Source organism: Athene cunicularia (genome assembly GCF_003259725.1).
Source record: "Athene cunicularia isolate RWA chromosome 19 unlocalized genomic scaffold, athCun1 chr19_part1, whole genome shotgun sequence".
Classification (NCBI taxonomy): Eukaryota; Metazoa; Chordata; class Aves; order Strigiformes; family Strigidae; genus Athene; species Athene cunicularia.
Genome location: NW_020799124.1, coordinates 3,236,327 through 3,257,135, shown reverse-complemented (window position 1 = coordinate 3,257,135; position 20,809 = coordinate 3,236,327). Strand labels below are relative to the sequence as shown.

At 36.5% G+C, this 20,809-nt stretch overlaps 1 protein-coding gene across 2 annotated transcripts in view; it reads left to right on the top strand.

Annotated features, from left to right (window-relative positions):
* Window positions 1-20,809, top strand: part of BRIP1 (BRCA1 interacting protein C-terminal helicase 1) — an 87,153-nt gene that overhangs the window by 146 nt on the left and 66,198 nt on the right. Inside the window, exons 1-14 of one of the 2 annotated variants that reach the window (XM_026861702.1) lie at window positions 228-308; window positions 1,119-1,247; window positions 1,967-2,078; window positions 2,557-2,751; window positions 3,049-3,176; window positions 4,070-4,204; window positions 10,366-10,659; window positions 11,128-11,349; window positions 11,872-12,071; window positions 15,341-15,473; window positions 15,984-16,135; window positions 16,664-16,835; window positions 16,948-17,085; window positions 17,484-17,645. In XM_026861702.1, the coding sequence (XP_026717503.1) occupies window positions 1,155-1,247; window positions 1,967-2,078; window positions 2,557-2,751; window positions 3,049-3,176; window positions 4,070-4,204; window positions 10,366-10,659; window positions 11,128-11,349; window positions 11,872-12,071; window positions 15,341-15,473; window positions 15,984-16,135; window positions 16,664-16,835; window positions 16,948-17,085; window positions 17,484-17,645 (2,136 nt within the window). In that variant the 5' untranslated portion in view covers window positions 228-308; window positions 1,119-1,154. Of the gene's footprint in view, window positions 1-227; window positions 309-1,118; window positions 1,248-1,966; window positions 2,079-2,556; window positions 2,752-3,048; window positions 3,177-4,069; window positions 4,205-10,365; window positions 10,660-11,127; window positions 11,350-11,871; window positions 12,072-15,340; window positions 15,474-15,983; window positions 16,136-16,663; window positions 16,836-16,947; window positions 17,086-17,483; window positions 17,646-20,809 lie in introns of those variants that run through there. The other variant, XM_026861701.1, reaches the window with a different exon arrangement.

The window sequence follows — 20,809 nt, the reverse complement described above, 5'->3', positions numbered from 1 at the left end:
GCTGCCGGGCGGGGCGGACCGGGATGAAGGGCCCCTGGGCGGTGTCGAGCCCTCCCCATCGCCCCGGCGGGCGGTTGTTTTCCCTTGGGCAAAGCTCGTTTAAGCCACCCCCCCGGAATGTGTGGGGAAAAGCATTTTACTAGGGTGCGGTTACGTTGTTGGTAGGAGGTAAAGTCATGTTCGCGCTCTCTTTTCGCTAGGATTTCTTTCTTCTGGTGAGGGAGTTGCTGGTGAAGCCGAATCGTGCCACACACTGGTGTGGTTTTGATGTTTGTGTTTACTCATTAAAAGTCAGGTGACAGACACAGGTTAGTGAGTATAATTTACCACAGGGAATCTGCCACTTTAAAATGGCTCCTTTTATAGAAGCTGAAAACCTATAGAAAAAAAACCCTGCCATGTAAAAAACGTAGTGTATTTTTTTCTTTTTAAAGCCATCTATGCATCTTCATTTTTTAAAAATTCAATAATTTCAGTGGTTTAGCATGTTAGGAAAGCTGACTTTCTTTAATTATCCAGAGTGAGAGAAATGCAAGATAATACTCGCAGAATAGTAAAGTGGATGATACCTCATTTCCCCCTGAATAATTACTCTATCAGTAGTGGAAGAAAAAGCGTTGATTTAAAGTCAGCGTTCAGTTTTATTTTCTCATTGTTATAAAACGAACAGTACAGGCGACAGTTGTCTTCTGTGTCTTTGTATTTTGCAGTGTCTTGGGGTTCGGGCTAATGGACCTGCAGAACTGAAAACCTGGCTATTTTTAGTTATTAAATATCCTAAAATACTTTTTCCCCCAGGGATTTGGGTTCTTACCCCAACAATGTTTAGTGTGAGAAATAGAATCTGAAATTGATGTGTGGAGTTCATTCATACTTTTATTTAAATTGTTGATGTTACTCATCGGATGGCGGCACTTTGCTCTCGTGTGTAGCAAGGACTGAGCCTAAACTGACAGTGTGTGGTATAAATTCCTTTCTGCCAGTTCTGGTACTACCCCAAACTGCTTAGCCCCCTTATCAAGTTAGGAGTTTTTGCTTGGTTTTGGCTGGTACCATATGTTGTTTCAGGCTCTGCCTGTTCGTTAGTGTTGACTTGTTAATACTGTTTTTTATTGCAGTTATAAACCTGGAGTAACCAGGAGGAAAAAGTGGCAATGTCTTCTGATGTGTCAGAATATACTATAGGGGGAGTGAAGATTGTATTCCCTTGCAAGGCTTACCCTTCACAACTCGCAATGATGAATGCTGTAAGTAGAATTTATTAGCATTTGCTAAACGAATAGCTTATGTTTTCAGAGCCTTCGGTATCCTGAGAATTTCAGTTGTAACTTACTGTTCTGTGCTGTACGATGCTCTCTGGCCCATGACTAGGCAGTGCTGAAGTACATGTAATACATATGATTATTGAACTAGATATACTGTAATACAAACGATATTATTTCTTAAGTATATAAGGAGGGAATGATTTAGTAAAACATCTGTATTTTAAACAGAACATAATATTTCAATAAGTTTTCGCCTCTTGGAGGGTTTTTAAAAATGAATTATTAGACTTTACATTTAAACGGTTTTAACCCTTTTTAACCACTTTTTCTCTGTGGGACAAATGGTTTGGTCTGACAGATGTTTTCAGTGTTTGGTTCCATAAGACTAAAGGAAGCAAGCCATTCCCATCAGGTATTGCTCTTAGCAGGAAAGTATTTCGCAGCCCCCTGCAAGTGAATCTCTGAGCATTGCTACTCGGGCATGTTCCTCTTGAAAGAAATGCAGCTAGGGCTTGTTGACCTGTTTTTATTATTAAACAGGATTGGGAGGAGGTGGTTTTGGTTTGGAGTTTTTTGTTTGTTTGTTTTTTTAACAAGACAGCAGGTGTCTATTTTTAGAAGTTATTTCTAGGTTAGCTAAAGACATTCTCTTTGTTTTTTTCCTATTAATTCTGGTTTTATTCTTGTTATTCTCCTTAAAGATTGTTAAGGGCTTAAATAACAAGCAGCACTGTTTGTTGGAGAGTCCTACAGGAAGTGGCAAAAGCTTGGCACTGCTTTGCTCTGCATTATCATGGCAGCAGTCTCTGCGTGGTAAGTTGTCTTAGGGTCTGTTTGCCCAGTTTTTATCACCAAAATATATGATGATGAATTGTTGTTGTTTACCAGCCTTTAAACATTCAGTTTCAGGAATCTAGCCAGGTCTTTGTCCACCATTATACATATTGTTTATTAGCAATATAAAATGGTAATAGCCAGTAATACTAACCTGGGTTTATCTGTTATCATAAGGGAATTACATGGCTGTTGGAGCTTTGAAAGAAAATACTTGTGGATTTTAGTTATGCAACTGAATTGAAAAAGAGGGGTATTTTTCAGTTCTGCAACTTGTTACGGTTCTTTGCACTGCAGTTCTTCAGAGGGTTATAGTAGCTTGTTCAGGTTTTGTAGAGGCACGAGGTTTATGGCTGGACCTAAACAAAATCTTTCATCTTCACTGTTTGGAAAGTCTTAGTTCTCATGTATAGTCTTGAGTAGTTTTTAATGGAAGACAAATGACTGTGTCTTTCAGAGAAATCACTGCTTACATCATCATGTGAAAAGGAAGACAGAAAGCCAGAGCCCTCACCACCGTGTCGCTGCATGTGTCATTCCCAATCTAAGAGCAACGAGGCTGCAACAAGTGTGCATCATGGTGCTTCATGTTCTTTTAATAATTCTGAACTGGGAAGTTCCCTAAAACCTGGAAACCTGTTAACAAACACAGGTAACTTTGTACATAGGCAGCTAAAAATCTGTTCTGGAAGTAAAATATGTAGCCAGTGATGTAATATTTTTGCTTTCAAGTCAGGGACCTTTTTTACCATCATAATAGGAAAGTACTACATGATTCTGCCCTGCATGGAAATCTGTATGAAAATGGTGGTTGACAGTCTAGAAATGTCTAATCCTGTTTCCTACATCATCTGTATTTATAGGAAATTCTATCTTTAAAATGTTCCCCTTATTTAATGCATTCCTAGTAGTGGACACACCTTTTATTTTATTGTATTTTTAATTACAGAATGTAAGGAAAACGAAACACTGGCTTCGAAATTGTCTGCCAAAAAAAGGTTATCTCTATGTGACAGTGAAAAGGATGATTTTCAAGTAGACAGGAAAAGGATTCGTTCTTTAGAAACTGAACAGCAGGTGAGCAAAGTTTATTGGCAGTAAAATAATCCAGGCATAACTCAAGAAAGCTGTCAAATACCAATCAACATTTCAGCCAAGGGCGTAGAGAATCATTGAGTCACGTCACGGTCATCGTTTAGATTGACGGGGTTTTGTTCATTTTTATTGTTACTTGTTACAGAGAAGTCCATTGTTGCACTAAATTGTTCATAAGACCATGTCTTAAATTATATCTTGCATATTTAAACACCAAGTAGATTTATCCCCAGTTGATCTGTAATATTAAGTCAAAGTATGAGATTCTTGTCTATTCTTTCAACAGCGGGAGTTGAAAGCGCTCTTGCAAATATGTCTTAGAAATACAAATAATATTGTGAATGTATTAGAGTTCTGGTTTATATCCTGCCAAATGTAGTTATCTCTGGCCTCGTGTGGGGAGTGTGATATTCTGAGATGTTTTCATCTGTGTCAGCGCTGGTATCATGTGACGAGCGCTTGTATTCAGATGCACACTGTAAATAGCTTTTAGTATTGCTCAGATGGTTACTTCTGGTTTAAGTTTTTAGATCAACATGGCTTGATTTTATTGTTTTAGTTACGGAAGTTTTCTGCTTATATCTATATAGTATGATAATTTCTATCAGTTTTGTAGCAGTGGGAAATTAAAGAGGAAAAGCTCAGCAATAAATACAGATTTTTTTGTTGTTGTTGTAAATGAATTTTGTAATTAAAACTTTATCGCTTTTCCCAAATTACTTTTGTGGGACTTAGGTTTGGTTAAACTGTTAACGAATATTAGTGATGCACTGTGTTACTGAAACAGACTCAGTGGAAACAAAATCACTGACTGCTAGTGTAAGCACATGCTTCTGTCCGGTGGATTTGAACACGGTACTTTTTTTCCTGAGCAGGTTAGAAAACGTCATTGTTTTGCAAAAGGAGTGCAGCTGGTTGATGCTTTAGAAGTTTATAATCAGAGAAAAAATGGAGAGCTGATTGTTCACTCTGAAAAAAGTGTGAAAACCACTACTTTTTCTCCCCAAACTGTAAGTAATATAGTAATATCTTTTATATCAGGACTGTTAGTTCAAGAGCAATTAAAAAAAAAACAACCTCTATAGAGATTATCCATGAAATGCAACTAGTTAAGATAGTTTCAGAAAAAACCTGTACCTCCAGCTGAATTCCAGACTAATGTAAAGGTTCCACAAGTGTGTAAGTTGAGTTAATGTATTGTCACTATCAATAGTGAGAACTGCAGTGGCTTTTACTCCTCGTGCTGCTAGCCAGTGTGGTTTGTGAAGTGTCAATTATTTCTGTGAAAGTTGTTCTTCTGAACTCTTTTACACCTTGGCTCCCCAACAGCACAAAATCTGAGCCAGCAATTCAGACATAAATCATCGGAGTTTGTAGATTTTTGTTTAGTTTACCATTCATTGTTTTGTGGCATGTGTAATAAATGAAAGACAGCATTTAATATTAATGTGTGCCTTTTAGACCCTGAAGTAGTATGGAGTAAGTTGGAGCTGATCATTACAATATATTCTAACAAAAACTGAGTAATAAATATTGCATATGATTAAGAAGAAAAATCTTGTGTGTGACTGATTTACGTTCGAGGCTTGATTTATTTATTTTTTTTTTAAATTACCATTTTCCATAACAGAAGTATGACATAAGAAGTTGAGATACAAATATGCAGCTGCTTTTGCAGCTTCTATATTCTTGGTGTTCGAATCTTACCCATTTTACACCAAAGTTTGTTGAAGAAAAACCAGTAGAAGAAGAAATCTGAGGCAGCAGAGAGATGAGTCAGATGCCAGATTACGTGGGTGATGTGGTTCCTGTGGATGCTTATCAAAGGCTGTGGCAGAATAGTTCTTATCAATACTAAGATACAGGAGCATGCTGTGAAATCATGAAATGTTTGAGACAAATATAAGGATGAGGTCTGACCTTTATTTCTTTCTTCAGTACAAAAATCTACTTTCTCCTTTCAAAAGGCAAAGAACATTCTCCCTTTTCTATGTAATTTTTTGTTCTTTTATGGTAAGACCCATCTGTAGGTAACTCAGCTTCCAAGTACAGGGGTTTTTATGCCCGTTTGGAAACATGGTTGGTTTCAACAAGTGTTTCAGTTCTCTTTCCACCTCTTCTAACAGCCCTTGGTTCTTTGTATGTCCTAAATTAACTTTTATTTTAATCAGTGTGTTTTAACTTCAAGAGCTGTTTTCCAGTATACCGTGCCTTTGTTAAACACAAAAGAAGCCAAAAGCTTTGGTATTACTTTAAGACACTGGGAACTAAATCTTTTCTTGACAGAAGTGAATCTGTGTTCTAGGTCATTTGATGGGAAGTAGTTTTTATTAGTTTTGGAAAGCTCTGTAGGATTTGAACTGCTTTGTGCCACTGAACTTCAATTGATCGTTTAAAATACAAAGGCCAGCAGAGTGTGCTGTTGATTTTCAAATACAAAGATGTTTCTTCCTTCCTTGATTGTAGAATTTTCTTTTGGTACTTTGGTGTTCTGAAAAACTTGGATTTACATCTTGTAGAAATTTCATGTAGTGAAGAAAACCGAAAACTTTTAGTATAGATCAACTAACTGTTAAGTAATAAGATGCTGAATCATAGTCTCATTTTCTATGAAAACTCTTAATTTTTGTAACAGTAGTTTTGTAAGTACATGTAGTGACAAAAAGTACATGTGTAGTAGAGCTGTACACACGTGTGTTATAATGTGCTGTCCATGGGTTGGATTTTGCAGATAGACAGTACAGTATACTAGTCAAAGTTTACACATTATACTGTTCACTACTACTTTAGAAAGAAGTAACCTAAAAAGAAGTGTTTCTTTTTGTTAAAGTTTTATTTTAAGAACATTTCTTTGTAAAGAAGCTTCCTTTTAAGACTGAAAGAACAAGGTATTATGTTCATGTGATGGTTTTACTTTAGCAGTCTGAACTTGTCTGCTATCAAACAATTGTAGGAAGTAAGGCCTTACTTATTAGTAGTTCTGCAGCTTAGCTCCATTAAGATGCGAGGAGCATCACAGCATCGGCTGTTAGGTATAAAAATGCTTTTCTAGTGTGGCTTATGAAATAAAGTCAGCTGAGGTTATGTCCAACACTTACCCTAATGGCTATATATTTAGGATGATGCAATAATGCAATTAATATATTTTCTTAATCAGTGAGATAACCCTGCCTTTATATAACTTGTGCTTTACTGTAGTCAATCCTGTGCTTAGAGCAAATTTAGCTTCTTATCAAGTCTGTTTTGTAGCCCAAGAGAACGGATTGGTGGTGGTAAGAGCACGAGGAGGTGCTGCCCGGTGTGGCTGCACCTGCAGATCCAGCGGGTGAGGATCTTCTGCCCAAGGTGACTGTCTGCTCTTAGCTGCTTTCAGTCCGGAGCCTGGGAATCCATTTCCGTCCTTCTGTGTTAATTCTTGCCAGAGAGGACAGTTCTAGTGTGAGTTTTAAATGAGAAATTATACCCTTAGGGTACTCTCTTGATTACTTCTGTCAAAGCATATGGTCTGAGAAACTGGGGCAGCTGGGTTAAGGAATCCCCATTTATACTAGGTAAAAAAAAGTAAACAGTAAATGGAGAGTAGTGTAACAAACACTTGGGGTATCAAAAAACAACTGTGAAAAGAATCTGTCTTAATGTGCTAGCCCATTGCAGTTTAACATATTGCTTACAACCTTCACAATGGAGTTTGAGTGACTTCTGTTACACATTCCAGGAGACTGGCAGCCTGTTACAATCAGGGTCTGGACTCCAGAATAGGCTAATGTACCACGATGGGATGAAGAAAGTTGTGGATTTGTATTACACGCTCTCACCTGACACCGTATCTGATCCTTTTCCTGCTGATTGACATTTTGAATGAGCTCTTTGAAGCAAGTTCCAGCTTAATTAAAACGTTTGCTTGGTTAGCAGTGATCTGTGAAAGCCTGTGATAAATATTGAACCGGGTTCACCTGCTGGTTACTGTGAGAGGATAAACAGCTGCTTTGTGTACTTTAATCAAGAGGCTGCAGCAGCAGCAGAATACTGTGCTTTTTGAGAGCTTATAAAGGAATAGTTGAAAAGCTCTGCTAATGTCACTGCTGATATCTTACTAGATTGTGCTTGTGTGATATTTCACACAAGAGGTATTCACGGCTGCATCATTGAGATGGCTTTGTAACCGGGAAATGTAGATGAAGATAGGAAGAACTCCTCTTATCTCTTTGTGTTTCAAAGATCATAGCCTCGGTGTTTGTTTAGCTCTATTTTACACGTAGGACAGGTTGGCGGACTCGATTATTCCTTTTTTAATCGGACTTCCACGTTTTTGCCATATAAATATTGATGTGATAGGCTGTTTTATCTATCCCCCGACAGAAGTAAAAACAAGCCGGATTAGCCTAAGGTCCATATAGTCTGGTATCTGATCTCTGCCAGTATCTGTTACTGGATGTTTCTGATTAAATACTGCAGAAAGTAGAGGAGTATCTTTTTTCTTTTTTTTTTTTTCCCCCTCTCCCGAATTAAAAACCCTATCTCAGATGCAAACAGCTGAAAACAGGTTTAATTCTGTAGCCAGAGGGAATTATGAAATCCTTTTCTGTTGCCTTAATATTCATTACCTCTACTCAGCCCCTGCCCCCCAGTTCTTTCATAAATAAATAAACCATTTTCTAATTTTATTCTAGTTTAACCAGTATCTCTGTGTTACGAGTCTACAAATTTATACTCTGAGGCAACACTGCTATGGAAACTGCCATGTTGGAGTGATCACTTTGTTCAGCTGGAGAGTATTCTCTTTCCTTTTGCTGTAGTAATGGGAGATTAACACCACGTTAGATTTTGCTATGTGATATCGACAGCAAGTTCTTTTTATAGAAATACAGAGTTAAAATAGGTTGGTTTAAAAAAAAAAAAAATTAAAGATAGCCAAACCGTTTTCTAAAGGACAACAAAGAATTCAAGTGCAAACTGACACACTTGAATAATGTGCAAATAACACAAAGAACTCAACTTTTAAACTGTGTTTTAACCATTTTCTAGGACCTTCTAAAAAAAGTTTTATTTGTGCATTTTGAGCTAATGGTGTCTGTGGCTTTCAGAAATGTCATGGCTACTGCAGGCAGCTTTATACTCTTACTAGTTACTATAAAATCAGCCCGAGTTTACAACTTTCTCAATGTTGATTTTTTTTTTATTAAACTTTTTTTCAGAGTTAAAGGTACCATTTTAAAACTGGAATACTGGCTAAAGTGCTACTTAAAGCCAGCATTATACCAATTTCGAACCTTTTAAGAAATCCTTTTAAAGCCACCTGTAAAATACTGTAATTTATAAGCCTTACACATAAGAACACTTTTAATTCTTTTCATAAAAACAAACCAACCTGTTTTTTTTTTTTTTAAAACCCATCATAGAAGACCTTTCTGTTCATGTTTATGTGTATGTTTATTTGAGCTGCATTTTCCTGTTGTTAGAACAATTTTTGCAAAATAGCTGTTTTATTGGGCTTAGTATTTTTCTATTACTTTTATCTGGCAAACTAAATGCGAGGCTTAGGATTAGCAGCGAAGAATTAGTGGTGTGGTATCATCTTGGAATTCCGTGTATTCTTTTTACCTCTGTAAACACAGCCTGACTTGAATTAAAAGATAAACACGTTCTTAAAGGCCCTGCACGCTAATTGCATCGGTTATATTAATTGTTAGCATGGTAATGTGTGTTTTCATTATTTCAAAGAGCAAAATAGAACATAGATGATGGAAATATCAAGGTACAATTTGCCTTGCAGTTTTCTCTGTGAGTACAAACCGAGTTGAGTATTGCCACATATGTAACATATACCATATGTCAGCTGTTTCCTGCTTGGCTGTTGACAAGAGCCCCATTCATAACTCTTCTTTTTATCCTTTCAGTGAATAAGTAATTATTCAATATAGAAGGCAGGATATTTGGAACTGGCTATTTAATGTGGCAGCACACTATAATGAAATCTGCTGTTACTGGCAACCTGAGAGGGGAGTGTAACAATTCCAGCATGGGTGTAACTTTATCTGCTTTGAGGGCCTGTTTATTTGGCACATCAGTGAACCTTTTATCCCCGTGAGTGACAGCTCCAGAAGGGTTACATTTACAGGCGTTCTATCATGTATTGTAATATTTAATGGCGGACAAGGCTGAGTGGGACCAAGGGTAATACGAACTTGCTTTTCCTCAGAGTGGAGGCTAAAAGACAGCTTGATCCCCAGAATTGTGGTGTAACACACGGCCTGACTTAGCAGATGCTTATAATGGATAATCTTACTGATTACAATTAAAAGGGGAGGGAGGAGTATTTGAGCGGGCAACTACATGTTGTTACTTGCACTATCACCTGAAAACCAAATACAAACTCTTTCACACTAGAAGAATTCATTATTTTTTATGGGAGGTGTGTGTGGACATGGTTACTCGTGAGTTATTTGTTTTCTCTGTGTCTTCTCACACTAATTATTACAATTTCATGACAGTTGTTCCAGTATTTTGTATTATGAAAGATGGTGCTTCTCAGGAAGAAAGAAAAACCTGGCTTTTAACAAATATTTTACAGGATTAGGTTCTATTTGGAATTATTTCCTATGTGTCTTTTATTCTTACAGTTGCTAGATGGCCTTTGACATAATGGCATGGCAAACATGTTTCTAATGGTGTGTATAGGATGTAGTCTGTTTTCTCTGCAAACAGATTTCGTTAAACTGTCTAGATTTCTTCTGCTTGCTTTAAGGAAAAACATTGTCATTATTTTGAGTGTCTGGTTCCAAGGTTCATTGAAGGTGCTGGACACTTCTCATTCTGTAACAGGAGTGTCCTTATGCTGATGCCTTAATGGGAGAAGTTTATTTGTATTATGTGTAAATACTCCACTGGAATAATAACTCTTTCTATCATTGGGTTATGATGAAGTTGTATTTAGGGATTGCTAGAATTGCTAGATTTTTTTTTAAGATAGCCAGGCACGAGGACATTGTGTGTATGCTTTAACATTTTTAAACTTTTTGCAGTTGGATAGGCCAACCTGGTGATTGAACAGGCAATCTTGAACTATCCTAGAGGGCATTTTCTATATAGACCATAAGTAGATTTAGCATGCTCATTTTACAGTGAGATTTTGTTAATTTTTTTTTTTCTTTTTTTTTGTTTTGGGTTGCAGACTTCTGGCCCCTGCACTGAGTGTTCCTGTTCTTCTGGAAAAGAAACTGATAAAAATACTAGTAACACAAAGAAGAAGGAAAATGGAGATCGGTTGTTCATTCCCAAAATATTTTTTGGAACACGAACACACAAGCAAATATCCCAAATTACCAGAGAGTTGAAGAGGACAATGTATTCCAGCGTCCCTATGACGATTCTCTCTAGCCGGGATCATACCTGTATTCATCCGGTGGTATCTAGTAGTGGTAGTAACAGGAACGAAATGTGTGTGGAATTGCTGGATGGAAAACATGTGAGTAATTTAGTTTCAGAAAATGAGCGTTCCTTTCAACATATTAAAACGAAAGGGGGTTGAACAGTTGAAATGAGTAACATTTTTTACTTCTTTATACCCTGGTGGTTAAATGCCTCCTGGTAATTTGGTTTAAAATAAATATTAATTGTTAGAAGATGTTGATACACGGTATCACTACTGAAAAAATTTATGATGACAGCAATAATATTTATGACTGCTAGGTTAACATTCTTAGTAAGACTTAAAATTGTCTTTGGTTTTATAGTTGAAGAAGAAGGAAGTGTCCTGTTTTGCCTGTTTTCTTTCTGACATGATGTGTTTTTCATTATTATCTGACATAAAAAGTAGCTGTTAGAAATGTTTCCAGGAAATAGTCAAATGCATGTAACAACTTGGAGGATTTCTGCTTGCTTGTTTTTCATTATTTTTTGTAACCACTAACTATCTACGCTTATTTGCTTTTAGGGCAAGTCCTGTCTTTACTACCATGGTGTTCATAAACTCAGTGAACACCATGCCCAGCAGGCTGCACATAGGATGTATCAGGCTTGGGACATTGAAGATCTAGTGAGCCTTGGAAAAAAGCTTCGTGCCTGTGCATATTTTGCAGCCAGAGAACTCATGGTGGGCGCAGATATTGTATTTTGTCCTTACAATTATCTCCTGGACCCACAGATACGGGAGAGCGTAAGTATATTTGTAAGAAGAGATTGCAATAACTGGAGTTAAAGGGAAGTTAAAAACATAATGTTCAGTGGCTCTGGTCAACTGAAATCTGATTTATATCCAAAATACTATCTACAGAATAAATCTTGGGTTAAAGAATTTTTCCCCTCCTTTTTTTTTTCTTTTTTCAAAAGAAGCATTTCTGTATTCCAAGTAATGCTTCCACTGGTCTCATACCCTAGCTGATCAGTCACATTGGTTTTTTCAATCAGTGGAAAAGAAACTCCTGCAAACTTCACAATTGTTTGGTTTATGGAGAGTGTAGTAGGTTTAGATTATATTCATCCAGGCTGAAATAATGTGCTTCCCCACTCCCCCCCCCCGGTTATTTTCTAGGTTACAGAAATTGGATCAAAAAGCAAAAAAACTTTGTTGCTTGCACCATGATGCAGAATATGCGCTTATTTAACAGGATCCTGTTAGTTGCTGTTTCTCGTTAATGTCTTTCACTCTGTTTTACTAGATAATAATTTTCTTTTTTAGATGGAAATTAACCTAAAAGGCCAAGTAGTCATTTTAGATGAAGCCCATAATATTGAGGACTGTGCTCGGGAGTCAGTGAGCTACAGTGTTACAGAAAATCAGCTAAGAGCTGCTCGAGAAGAGCTAGACTTCATGGTCAGGAACAACATCAGACAGAAGGATCATGAGGCCCTGCTGGCTGTGTGCTGCTCTTTGACAAAGTAAGGCAACTCTTTAATTCCTTTTGATAATGCAATTTGCTGATAAAATGCAACAGAGGTATGCTTCAGACAAGGCAGTCACCTGAGTTTTGTTCATTTGAGGGATCCAGAGGGTTTTGATCTAATTAAAAATACTTGTTTGACTCAAAGGGAAGCATTGAAATTCTGTTTTGAAAAGTTACGTCATGCTCTTGAATGATGTACTAATTTTTATGCCCTGGTTGATGAAGTTCTGTATGGAAATTTTGCCTAAAATAAATCAGTTTTGTCTTTCACATGCTTCTGCCTTTTGGACAAATAATAATAGCATTATTTTATCAAAGCATTAATTAGTTAACATATATATAAAATGCTTTCAGAGCCTTGGACAGGAAGTGTTTGAAACAGGTTGGAATCTCTTCTTGGAATCAGATTGGAGCCTATTGAGAACAGATTTTTTTTATAGTTGAAAGTGAATTTATCAGTCATGCCCTTTGTTTTCCCTATGAAACAATTCGAACTTGAGCAAAGAGATGGTGGTCTGAAAAATTGGGTTACGTGCAAATTCTCAGAAGAGATTTGCTGAAGTCTGTAGAGAATTCAGGCAGCAAACCCTTTTCACAGAACATGCACTATCCCCTTTGAATTTCTGATTATTCTCAGGCAAAAGTTGTCCACGCAGAATGATTGTTCATTCTTTTGCCCTGGACTATGTCGGTAAAATGCGGTGTTGATGATTTGCTTTTGTACTGAAATTGAAATTAAGGTTGTGCTGAATCTCTTAGTGCCTGCCTTGCTGGAACACGGATTGTGGAGCTCAGTGGATAGAGAAATATGGATGGTTGGGAGAGAGGTTTGGAAAGCAAGAGTTGATCGTAAGGCAGAAAAAAGCTGCAAAAAATACAAAATGTTCTTCTCTGCTTATTTCTGCCTCTGTACTCATAGAAGAAAAGGTAGAATTTGGAAACCAGCTCTGCAGCTGTTAATTTTTGAACCTTTCTTTTGAGGGATCCAGGGACTGAAAGAGTTCAGAAACGCACTGCTAATGAAACCCTGAACAACAAAGTCAGCAGAATAAAAGTGAATCATGATACAAGTGGCTTTGAAGTTAACTGAACTCTGGTTCAGTGCATGTCAGATCCTCATTTTGTTGCATTAGTGGTTGGTGAAATAGACTCTGGAGTACACTAAAGCAAGTAGTTCACCATTTGTCCTATCCTTTCTCTATGCTGAGAGTTAATGTTTATGTGCCACAGAGACAAGTGACTTCTGTTTTTCTTTCTTGCAGAAGCTAATTCTCCTACCTTGGATATTTCAAATGTTAAATTTGAGTAAAAGATGAGAGTAGCCTGGCTGGAGATTTGATTGCCTCAAGCTTTTTAACCTTATCAGAAAAACTAAGGTTGATTGTCTTGGCAAATCTGCCAACAGCATGAAAAGCAGTTGCTGGAGAACAGAAGACTGGGTGTAAATAGCCAGTAATTGGTAAAATGCTGTTGCATAGTGACACGGCTTTGCCAAATGCGTGGGTAATTAGAAAAATCTTATTTCAGTTATAAAGATCCTGGGCCCTCATTCCAGAAAGCACTTAAGCATGGGCTTAGTGCCACAGAGGTGCTAAGATGACCTTTCTGAGGAATTTGAAGATATACCAATAGAGGTGTACTGGCAGGCTTTGCTGATGAGATGCAGATTTACCAGGACAAATCACTTTGTTCAATGGAGTACGCTGTACCAACAGTGGGATTTGCTGGTAGGGAGAGAAGGAGCAAATATACTTTCTTGAATTGAAGGCATGTTTCTAACATTTGTTAAATCTTTTCCTGAAAATATTACAGACACCAGTTTTCCCTTTCTATTTAGATATTTTAGATACCTTTCTGGAAATCAAGCTAATTTTATTTATGCTTATTGCTTTACTCTACAAATAAATTAACAGGTATTTCAAGTATATGCTTTAACATTATATTTAATTGGGTGGAATTTATTATAGGATTTGCTTTTTTCATGGTATTTTAGTATTAGGAAGGTGGTTGTGTTAGGTTTGTATTTGCATTTGTAACATGACCATTTCCAAAGTATATGATTGTGTTTGAAGTTCATAACGGGGAAACAGAAGTTTTACATTTCCTGAAATGTTTTATCCATTGTAAAGCTGTTTAATTTGTGGCCTTTTCCTAATTTTAGTTCCAGGTCTTTTTGATGTTACATTTGAGGAAATGGGGCAGAGTACTCCACTGGTGAAGTTCTGCTGGTGTTAGTGATCATCATTCCTTATAAAATAAAGCAAATTATAGCCAAAGAAGTGACTGTCGTGGTAGTATCTTTGGGACTTTGTTTGCATTTAGCCTGGTAAAAGGAAAGGTTTTTATTAATTGTTCCATTGATCAGATTGTTTTCAGTGACAGGACAGGAAATCTGGAACTGAAGCAGTCACTAAGCCTTGTTGCTTTAGTTGATAATGATTAACTGATTTTACAGATAAATATTTTGAGTGGTTGTAGAAATGACAGCTGTCTTTCTGATGCCTCCTGCTGGTTGATGGAACAGACAGCTTCGGCATTTCCTGGGCGGGGGGAAGCCTGCCTGCTTTTCTAGACAGAGGGAAGGTCTTGTAATACTGCAGGGATGGTGAAGGACACATTCCGTTAGAGAAAATTTTAGCTCTGCCACAAATGAGATGGCCTGCATGTTTAGATCATGTTTTTAGAAAGTCCTATCATATTTTACATTGTCAGCACAATTATAATTCTCCTTAATTTTAGAATTGTAGCAGTTACAAATACCTGTAGGTAGGTTAAAATATGTGCTTTTAATTGCCCTACCTTTCCTTACTGTGTATAAATACCAAAAGCAGTCATTTCATGCCTCAAGATTTGTTCTTAATATGAAAGTCTGCAGTTGACAGGGATGACAAACCAACTTGCATCAGTTAGAGTAATAATGAGTGGTTTTAAAAGTACAGCAGAAGTCTCTTAAATGATCCCGACATAAGAGCAGATGACATTTTAATCCCTTTATTGTAAAGATATTATAAGATAATAAAATATAAACGTAGAGGGACGAATTTTCTTCCTGCTTCAATGAGCTGCATCAGGAGCAGATCCATAGAAGTTAGTTCAACAGTGGAAAACTGGCATAAGGAAAAGCAGAATCTCTCTACTTAGATGTAGTAAAATATTTATCATCATCATAGAAGCCTGGTGCAATTTTTGAGCTTTGGTATGTATGTGAAGAGTGGGTCTTAAATCTCTAAAATTAATGCTGAAATGATTTCTCTCTTTTTACAGCTGGTTACAGGAGAGCTCTACTCAACTAGTAGAAAGAGGGTATGAAACTTCTGATAAGGTTTGGAGAGGAAATGAAATGCTCCCGATTTTGCACAAAATGGGAATAACTGGTATTTCTTTTCCCATTTTACAGGTAATGTTGTATGCTATATAAATTTGTACCAGAGTGCATAATACTGATGATGTTAAACATTTTCAAACGTACATAAGCTATATGCTAACATATCTTTTAATTTACTGCAATACTGAAAAGCTGTCTGAAAATGATACGTGATGAAAACCAGGAGTTTCCACTTGGGCTACTGGAATTTGTGGAGAATTGGTGTTTTAAAGGCTATAGTTGCTCGTGTACAATTATTTAAACTGAACTGTTGAGTCAGGGGTAGTTTTGTCTGTTCTATCCATCTTCATTTTTATTGACTGTTGAAATGTATTTACCCTATTTTCAAGTTTATCCCTCCTTTCTGTGTAAGCTATGTGTTAAAAGTGTTGCTACTTTTCCAATTCTGCCTTCAATCTGACTTTATAGGTATCTTAGGTGAACTTTTAAAACAGTGTGCCGATAGTCTTGTATCTGTATTAGCTTTGGTTTTGAGAAGATACTAAGAATGTTGTTAATGTGGAATTTGTTTGCCTCTCATAGAAACATCTCTGTACTGTCCTGGAAAAAGAAGAAAAAATATCCCTGCTCGGTAGAGAGGAACTCATTGAGATACCGATTGTGAGCCCTGCCACTCAGATTGTGCTGAAAGGGTTATTCATGGTTCTTTTATGTCTTTTTAAAGATAATAGCAGGTCAGTGCAAAAACACAGCCTGAGCTGTGTGGTGGTGTTTAATTCAGCCGCTTTGCTAAACTGCCTCTTACATTTGTGAACGCCTCAGTTATGGTGTCTGGCTTCTGAGCAAAACTAACATTTTAGAAAGCTTTGGAAAATCTATTTATGTGGGAAGAATTTAAATACTACCGATTTTTTTTTTTTTTCATTCATAAATAAATTCAAATATTGAAGAAATTTATTTCAAGGCTAGGTGTAAATTTTCTTGATGTGTTGCCAAGTTAAATATGCATGGGTTTTGTTTTTCTACGTAGCACTTACTGTTTGACTGTCTTGATATCTTGACGACTAATGCCAGCAGTTACTAAAAATTTCTGATTGAAACCTTATTTTTAAATACTAATTATTGTAAAGCTTCACTGTTTTTTCAGAAAGTATAATTTTTTAATGCTTTAAATACATTGTAGCAGCACTGGCTTTGCTTTGAGATTAATGTGTACAGTTCGATTGATTAATCATAGGTTTTACTGATATTTCTATATACAGGTATGCAGATGACTACAGAGTTGCTCTACAACAAACTTACACTTGGATGAATGAAAACCAACTTGATGTTTCAGAAACAAGTGCCTTCTTGACACGACCCAAGCACAAAAGGACTTTGCGGCAGAAAACCGCCGTCCGCATGCTTAATTTTTGGTGCCTGAATCCTGCCGTGGTAAGCTGAGTGTGAAGTAGAAGGCCTTAAGTAATTTGAGTGATAATAATTACATATAAGATCTTAAAGTGATGGTATTGATTTTTCTAAATTCCTTCTTCCTCCAATCTAGGCTTTTTCAGACTTAAGTGATGTTAGAACAATTGTTCTGACATCTGGTACGCTCTCTCCCATGGATTCATTTTCTTCAGAGCTTGGTGTGAAGTTTTCTATTCAATTGGAGGCAAATCATGTTATTCGGAACTCACAGGTAAACTTTTGTATTGTGGTTCCCTCTCCTGAGGTGTAATGCTGGCCCTTGTAAAAGAATCAATAACTTACAAATAAAAACTATGACAAACCCATTCTGTATAGAACAGACTGTTGCTTGGATTAATGCAATTGTAAAGCACATTTTCAGATTAAAAAGGTGGCAGTTTTTAGACACATACTTACCTGGAAAAGTTGAAGTCATGCTATTTTAGTAATAGCTGTCTTGTATCAGTTACTGCACTTTCTCTTCTGTTTTTAACTGCTGGAATTAATTTGTTTAGAAATACCTCACTATTTTCCTTCACACTTAAAATTTCATTATTTAACCTAATGTAATTTAATACAGTTTGTGTCACATATTTGAGAATTAACTTTTTTTAATATGAAATACACCAGGTTTGGGTTGGCACCGTTGGAGCAGGCCCTAACGGACGGAAGTTGCGTGCCACGTTTCAACATACAGAGACCTTTGAGTTCCAAGATGAGGTGGGAGCACTTCTGCTTTCAGTGTGTCAAACAGTTGGCCAAGGAATTCTGTGCTTTTTGCCATCCTACAAGGTAAGGAAGTCTTAATACATCACCTTCCTCTGAAATCACACGCACTCTACTTGAAAATGTAGTGTGTCATCTTTTGCTTTATGCATCGATATATATAAATGTTTATAAAGCAAATGTATTGTAATAACACATTGTGATTGTATTAAACTGTAATTTCTTGGATCTCGTATTGGCTTGGCATACAAGCTTGTTTTCATGAAAAGCATGTTCATACTTGTTTTCAACAGATGTGGTCCATATCTTGGCTAAAGAGTACAACTGTTTCAATTAGTTTTACCAAAAAATAAGCCAGGCTGATCTGTGGTCTTTATTTGAATTGTTTCCCTGAGTGTTTTGAAATTATTAAAAAAAAAAAAATATCTCCTCCATGTAAGTACACGTCATGAAAGGAAACTAGGTGTATACCTCAGCAGCAAGAATGCCATTGCGTGTTCTTTGTATGCTGTCTGCATGCAGTATTCATCCAGTTAATTTCTTTTTTTCCTTCTTTCTTGTTCCATTTCTTGGAGATCTTAGTATATTTTTCTTGAGTGGGGGAAATTGCTCACTGGCATTGGCCGAAAGGAATCAAATTTCTCCATTTCAAACTATGCAATATCTAATTTCAGTGACAACAGATATCTAATTATGGTTAATCTGTGCCTCACAGTAGTTCTGCTTTCTTGTCTATTAGTTCTTACTGTTATTTATGGTCAGGAACAGGAATATAAACCTGCAATATAGTTCTGTAATTCATGCCCATTTTTCTTGTAATGCTTGCAAGAGTGTGACTTTTTTAGTTTTAAACCATCATTTAGGATTTTAAAAAATCCTCTCAACAAACAAAACGAAAGCCTCTCAAAAACTCCCCCCCCAAAATCCTGCCAAAATGAACACAAACCCCAGCATAATGAAAACAAAGGTTTCAGACCATTAAAGTTCCTTAACAGGAAGATGTTTTTTAAAATGAAATTAAAACGATTTCTTCTTTTTAACAAAATCTTTATGTTAGTTTTATTATTTAACTGAAGAGGCTGCAAAGTGGGGTTTTTTCTTCACTGGGTGTCTATAATAAAAGAATTGTAGTCCTCAGTGCAATTACTGACAGTAACCATTAGGTGACCACATTAGACCAGGTAATGTCCAGTCACTGAAAAAAAGCAGGTTGCTGACTGTAAATTTATTTATCCTACCTCAAAAACTATGTGCTTATATGCAAAGTTAATGATTGGAAAAGAAATTTTGCATTCAATTTATGTAAGAATTTAAATGGGAGCCTATTTCATTTCCAGTAGCATCGTTATTCTTTTACTAAGGTGTGTAATGTTGAACAGGGTGTGATAGCTGATCTTATGTATACAGACCTGACAAATATTTATGAAAGTTTTTATGAGAACAGTAATCTGAATTGAAAGTATGGAGAGACTTTGTAATGACATTTAATAAGAAAGAAAGAGATTGCTGGACAGCTCTGGTACCCTTCCCCCTCTCACTGCCCTTATGTTTTACTGAAAGGTCATCTAGCTAAACACGTAGGGTGTTTTTATTTTTTTTCTCTTTGTGGGAACACTTCCATGATCCTAGTGAAAGTATTGATAAATATAAATTGCAGACCACTGAAGGATGATATTTTAAAATCACATTGCCAATATTTTTCTACGGATGCCCTTTTTCATTCTGCTTCTTTTATTCTGGATTGGGTTGCCTTTAACTCTGAGATTAATATGTTGAAAACATGGAATAATGTAAGCATAAGCATATTAGTACAGGGAAAGCAAGGTATTTTTCTTTCATCATCATGCAGAATATTGCTTACCTGCACATTTACATTTCAAAACTGATTTTTAGAGATTTTCATGGGGAAATTGCTACATCTCTTAAAAAAGCTGCAGCTTTTAAAGAAATAATTCAAGGCTATGAAGATCTGACTAATATACATGGTCAGGTACCTCACTAAATTAACTATTACGAGTTAAGCAGATCTTCTGAAGGCTCAACTTGTTTTATGAATTGGAGTTTCAACTTTGGAATAGTGACAAATAAAGTGCTATTTAAATCTCTGGAAGGCTGAGGGTTCAGTGCTCTGAATTTTGAGTACCCTCTATTCAGGTGATTTGATGGAGCTTGAATTTCGGCGTGTACATTGGATTTCAGTTTGGTTACGCTTTACAGATGCACTTCTCAGTGCAACGTTGTCTCTTAGTTTTCAGAATTTGTGGCTCGCAGCAATGGTGGCCTTGGTTCTGCCCCTCTGACAGATGCCCTGCTGTTTGGGTGGCTCTGTTTCAGTACCTCGCTTTCAGCACTTATGCTGCACATTTTTACCTGTTTGCCTGAAAACCTCTTGGACAATTATCCCTAATTATTTTGCTTTGTAAATCAAGTTAACTTTATTTTTCTGGAAAGCCCTTTATTAATTTAATTCAGGTAGTAAATTGTATGTTAGTTTCCTTGTTTATATATAAGAAGAGTGCCAGTGACAGAAGTGGCATCTTATTGCACTTTCATTTCCATTCACTTTGAATTTTGTACACTTTTCACTTTAATAAAATAGAGGTATATGGGGTTTTTATTGTAAATCAACACGTTTTGGCCTCATTTGATAGGAATAGAAAGACAGGTGGGTCTAACCCCTGCTTCAGGACGCAGAAGGTGAGACCCTGCCTGACACAGTTAGTGATGAGCAGCGTTGGGACCCTGGAGCTGGCACCCAAGCAATGTTCTCTTTACTGCTTGTCCTGTTACTCAGAACTTCATTGCACCATGTTGGAAACCAATTTATGTCAGAAATAGCAGAGATAATACCATTTGAAATTCCCAGTTTGAAATTTAAGGGGCTTTAATGAATAATATTTATTTCTCTATATTTTGTCTGGAATTTCAGGTTGCTTTGTCTGCATTAAACAAATAATCTACCAATACTTGGTATAAGTGATGACCCCTGTATTCATGTTAGAGCTGGAGAAACAAACTCTGGCAGAAATTTAGTGATTTGTTTCAGACTTCTGAAGTGTATGATAGAAAAAATACCTCATACTCACGTAGAAGATACCAACCTACTAGAAAGTTTCCATGTGCAAACAAATAGAAGGCAAGTAAAAATTTCTAAATGTCACCGTATTAACCTAATCATAAAATGAGAAAACTGAATGCTGCTTACAGAACATCTGAGATGAAGTTATAAA